Source organism: Mesitornis unicolor, unplaced genomic scaffold, assembly GCF_000695765.1.
Source record: "Mesitornis unicolor isolate BGI_N332 unplaced genomic scaffold, ASM69576v1 scaffold39701, whole genome shotgun sequence".
Classification (NCBI taxonomy): Eukaryota; Metazoa; Chordata; class Aves; order Mesitornithiformes; family Mesitornithidae; genus Mesitornis; species Mesitornis unicolor.
The window spans coordinates 11,322-16,777 of NW_010165295.1; the positions used below are offsets into that span (position 1 = coordinate 11,322).

The window sequence follows — 5,456 nt, forward strand, 5'->3', positions numbered from 1 at the left end:
AGGAATGCCAGGTTTGCTTCCTCCATTGGCAAATATTCAACCCAACTTACAATGCTGAGCTCTTGGGCAGGATGTTCACGTAGGCAGCCAGCTTCTTATCCATGATGGCCCTGGGTGAGACAGGAGGAGGTGTTAGTGCCTGTACCCAGCTCAGTGCTTGGCCCCCAGCCACTGCCCCTGACCGCCAGCACCAGCTTTGACATTGGAGATGGAGTCGGGGTTAATTATTACCCTGGGAAAGCAGAGGTGACCTCCACCTTGAGCTGCTTCAGCTCAGGTCCTCCTGGGACGGCTCTGTTGTCCCCACTGTTCCCCCCACCAAGCAGGGAGGTTCCCATCTCACCAAAGGGACACCAGGACAGGGGCTGAGCCATGGGGCTGCAAGAACCAGGGCTGGGACGGACACCAAGGAGTTTGTCTCCCAGTCCTGTATTTAAGCTGTCAAACTGTGCCTCTTCCTCACGCAGCAGCCTAAATCTGAGTCTTGTTAAATAAACAACATCAAGGGTTTTCTACCCAAAATGTCCTAAAAGTCTGAAGTCCAAATAAATTCCATTCCCTTGGCTGCCTCCTTTAGTTGTGGGCTGGTTTGTTATTGCACAGCTGCTTGGGGCTGACAGCAGAAGTGATATTTCACTGATTAAAGAGTGCTGAAGCAATCTCAGGGTTGATTTTTAGAAGAACTAGGTCAAATGTTGTGTTTTCTGACCACAGCAGTGTCTGGGCCCTGCCCACAGAGATGGCAGCCCCGTTCCTCTTGCAGGCGCAGCACCAGTAGCTTCACCTTCAGTTTTCTTTAACACTGGCATCCTCACCCGCTATTTGGTACCAAGTGCTTTGACATTGCAAACATTTAACTTCTAGATGACCTTGAACTGCAGAGGAGGCAGAAGCTATTCGATACTGGAAGGCTCGATTCATTAAAACCATTCTGATTAACTTGTGCTCCAATGTCAAACGCTCTCTGGGATGTTTTTGTCTCAGAGCAAGTCAAAAATTCATTGTCCTTGCATCCAGGGCATGGTAGAGACGGGAGGGGATTACAAAACCAACTGTGCCTCTGAAAATGAGCAGAAGGAGCACAAGAGGTGCCTCCCCCATGGCAGTGACCTGAAAACACCCTGGCCATGGTGCAACAGCTTTGTACCTTGCAACCTGGCCTCCTACCCCTAAGGAGAGCTGGGCTCTTGTTTGAATGTGCATGAGCTTTTGCCCATCCTTATGATCAGCCCTGCTTTCTCTGCCCATTTGTTTATACCTTGCAACTATGAGGACAAGGCAAAGGTTCTGGGCTGCACCGAGGAGGCTCTGCGTGGTTTGCTCTCGCCCTGTGTAGTCAGTCCCAGGCATCTGATGCTTGTGGAGCATCTTGAGTTAATCTGCAGACCAACAAACTGCCACAGCATGGGCAGAGGCAGCCCCGCTGCGCTCATCGTGTCAGACATATGGCACGAATCATTTCGGTTTTTTGCTGCTTGCAACTTCCAAGTCACTTCAGCGCAGGACACTTTTGATGTGGTTGAGAACCTTCTGATGGCTTCTGCTCTGTCCCAGGAAACCGGGCTCCTAACTGGGATCCTGCGCTTTGTTCTAGCAAGCTGAGCGGAAACAAGCGGCCACCATGGAAACGGGAAATGCTGTAAGAAGCTGAATGTGATCTGTGGAAAAACATCTGCATAATACATGATATCGCTGTGTTGGATACTTAATGTGTGTTTCTTTGTCCTTGCCTCGCAATAGGATCTGAATTGAGATAGACGAAATATTAATAAGCAGAAAAGCAAAGAAAATGATACGCACAAATCCAAGGCTGACAGGATGCTCAGGTGTTGGCTGAGTTATGTGGGGTCCAATGGCATTACCAGCCATCACAAAGGGGTCAGCTTCTCATAGCAGGCACAGGGGAGAGACAAGGTCTCCTGTGTGGTCTTGGTGTTTCTTCTGAGGATATTAAATTAATCCAGATAAACTGGCTTAGAACTGATGCGATGAACAAGTCCGATACTGAACCCTACCTGCGGCTAATCTGCTTTCACAAACCCTGAACTCCTCTTCCTTAAAACCAGCAGAAAATTTCCGTGCAGTCTTATCTGTCAAAGCGAGCGCTCCACTGGGCAGCGTAAAGGAAGAATAAACACAACAGCACCAGGAAAACGGTGGTGGGAAAATAAGTGCAGAAGCCCTGTGTCATCTTCTAAAGCCATGGGTTATTCATCCAAATTCCGACACAAAGGAATAATTACTCCAGCAGTAAAAACGCAACCAAAGTACATCTGTATCAGCAATGGGGAGTGGTTTATGTCCTCTCCCTTCCCTGCAAAATAAGGAACAAGGAGTGGAAAACATTTGCAAAGCTGTTAAGATGAAGCACTCTCAGGAACTGAGGGCTCTTTTCACCAGCTATGCACAGTTAGTCCTTTTTTTCAGAAGACATCAAGTGGTACAGATATTATTCTATTTGAATTTCTTAATACAGTTGCAGTATTTAAGGTGACACAAAATCCCTTTCAGCTCCTGAAGGACTGCTTGGGAACAGTTTACAGAGGACAGGGAGAGTTTTTGGCAAGCGGCAGGGAAAACAGCACAGGAGGTGTTGCAGGAAACTTAATGGTCCATCATAAACATTTCCCCAGTCAATATGGTTTCAGTGCCTGGAACAAAAAGTCTACTGAGTCAGGAACTGATGGATATGGGGGGAAAAACCCAACCTCTGCATGCAAAATATCATGCAAAGTATCTCATACACTAAAAGAGAAAAGAAAAATCAAGGTAAAGCCTTAATTCCTTGTAGTTTGCCTGGTGAGCAGAGTGCAGGCTTCCCAGTGGTGCCCCCCAAGTGCCTGTTCTGGGTTGGCTGTGGACCATTTCCATCTTTTACGTATTTTCGTGGCAGTGCACTGTGCTTTGTCCCTCTCCATACACATTTCTCCTGGAATTTGTTGTTCCAGAGAAGTGGAAGGACTGTGGCAGATCAGAGCACATGGGGCTGGGGCTTCATCCACCTGAGGACTCAGAGATTTAGGGCCATGGCTTTAAATTGGATCTTGGAAATGAAAAGCAGTGGAATAAATTGAGGATTGGCTTGATGTTACCATGGTATTGAATTCAGAGGCAATTGTCAGCTTTCTTTTAACAAGCACAGCTCTTGGCAAGTGGATATGTGATACAGAGAGAGAGAAAGAGAGAGCAAGAGAAAAGGGGCACCAGGAGAGAAGTGTAAAGTACAGAGCAGTAAGCTCCCGTCAAGGGACATCGAAAGGCTTTTCTGCCACAAGAAGCTGCTTTTGAACAATTCAAGCAGAGAGGCAGGGTCTCTGTACCTCGCAATATCCTTGGCAATCTGCTCGTTGAGGCAGTTGACAAAGGCAATGGAGTGGGTCCCAGGGACATAGCTGCCGGTGATGACCGAGTGCAACTGAAGAGCGAAACTCCGTAGCACCGGGTACATCAGCAGAGACAGAGTCAGCGCCTGAAATGCAAAATATGTCAGGGATGACGTTAGGTGAAATATCGCCCTTTGTAAAATGAAGCGTTAACTGTGGCTTGAGGGAAGTCCCCAGTCTTCTTTCTTTCAACACTGCAGTGATGTTGGCTGTAATTTAAGTGAGAACACGCTCACAGGGAGATTCATTCCCCTCCGATGGGGCCCATCCAGTACCACGCCGAGTGCTCAGGGCAGGAGAGGGTCAGTTTTTGAGGCTGTACCAGCCCAGAGGTGCCCAGACCGCAGCTGTGGGAGGTCTCACCCCAGACTAATGAGGGTCAGGCAAGGAAGGATAAGACTTAAATGCAAGTTTGAAGTTAATTCCATCTTAATTATCTGGTACTGATCGGAGAGTGAAATAGGATCCTTGTGGGCACAGAAATCCTCACGGCTGCAGGTCCGTGGGGCTGTCTCAGTCCTGTCGGGCTGCAGAAAGCAATAACAGAGTCTCCATGGCCTGACAGTGCAGTGGCAAACAGTTGGTTTTGCTGTACATTCAGTGCTATTCCTGGCATGCCCCTTGGCTGCTGTTTGTACTCGTGTGCCATAAACACAGCCATATAAAATATGTAATTATCCCAGCGAGGACGTTGCTGGAACAGCAAGGTTAATTTGGTGTGCTGAGTAACGGATGAAGGACGGTGCCCATACCCGGCGTGCAGCGCTCACTGTCTCTGCCCAGCTGCTCTTCTCTTTGTCTTTTGTCCTTTTTTTGAAATAAACAGGCCCTTATTCAGCTACAGCCATAAAAGCGCTTCTAAGACTACGAATATATTCCTGTTTCTCCCTTATTTCCACCCTCCTTTGTCCTCTGAAAAACCTCCCGTTACAAGGCCAATGTAAGAAGTGGTTTGTTATTTTTTTAAAGATCGAATTAAAAAAATCTGATTTGTCACCACAAAGACAGGAGCTCCTTTCCGTATGGAAAATCGCTGATGTGCTGCATTGGTTGTCTCCTCTTTTCCAACCCATTAGAGGAAATATTCTTTGTTATCACAAGGTTTCTCATAATAATTTTTAGAGCTTCTTTTGTGCTCTTTTTCCTTTCTTAAGCCATTTAACAAATATTATGCAACAAATCCCAGAAGCTACTCAGAGAGTTACAAGGCAAACAGAGATATGCTGGTGCATCTATTTTTCCAGATTAGAATGTAATCATGCTCCCTGCTCAGGAAACAAAAAATCCAACCTGTTCAGCACGGCAACCATTAATCTTCTTGCAAGATGTGCATGTGATGAGGAAATCCCCATGAACGTTTGTGATTATTAGTACAAGAGTGAGCACTCTCTCATTTATTCAGAGGTGTTTTTCCCCTTTTTTTCTGAAAAGAAAGATAGAAGGCCCCCCCCCATCTTTAGAACAATTGTATTTGCCAAGGGATGGTGCAAAAGTAAAGGAGTGAAACTTCAGGATTCCTACCTGATAAACCAAATAAACCCAAGACTGCCTAAATGTTAAAGTGAACAAAAACTGAAAAAGCTGCAGTGAGATTTAAAGTATGTCACTGAAAAGCACTGACCAGCAAAATGACAGCTGAGTCTAGAGAGACTGATTTCTGCAAGATTTGTTTTCTCTTTGGTGAACTGAAAACAGCTCTAGGGTTTAAAATCACCACGTTGAGACTTTTGGCCTTGTTTTGATGAGCTCCTACAAAAAAAGAACCCCAAAACCCAAAGCCCCAAGCACAACTTCTGGCAATCTTGAGTAGGCTGTGAGCTTTCTCAGCGCAAGTGGAAAAAAGCTTGTAAGAAATTTGCTTTGAGGTCTGCAGAGACTGGGAATATATTCCTCCTGCATGATCTTTTACGTATTTTTAATGTTTTTTTTTGCAGAGGTTCCCTTATAAAGGTACAGACAGAGGCTTCTGCGTTGTTTCATGTGTTTGTATCTGCCGCGCTCCCCACGGGGTCACCCGCATCCCCCCATCCCCAGCACAGAGGCGGCGCAGGAAGGCTCCCACTTACCAGCAGC

General features: G+C 46.5%; 1 protein-coding gene across 1 annotated transcript in view; it reads right to left on the reverse strand.

The window, feature by feature from the left end:
- Nucleotides 1-3,448, reverse strand: part of CUTA (cutA divalent cation tolerance homolog (E. coli)) — a 6,151-nt gene extending 2,703 nt beyond the window's left edge. The window contains exons 1-2 of the mRNA XM_010194570.1: nt 3,321-3,448; nt 51-110 (exon numbers count right to left, since the gene is read on the reverse strand). Of these exons, the coding sequence (XP_010192872.1) occupies nt 51-110; nt 3,321-3,448 (188 nt within the window). The remainder of the gene's footprint in view (nt 1-50; nt 111-3,320) is intronic.
- Nucleotides 3,449-5,456: the final 2,008 nt, after the last annotated feature.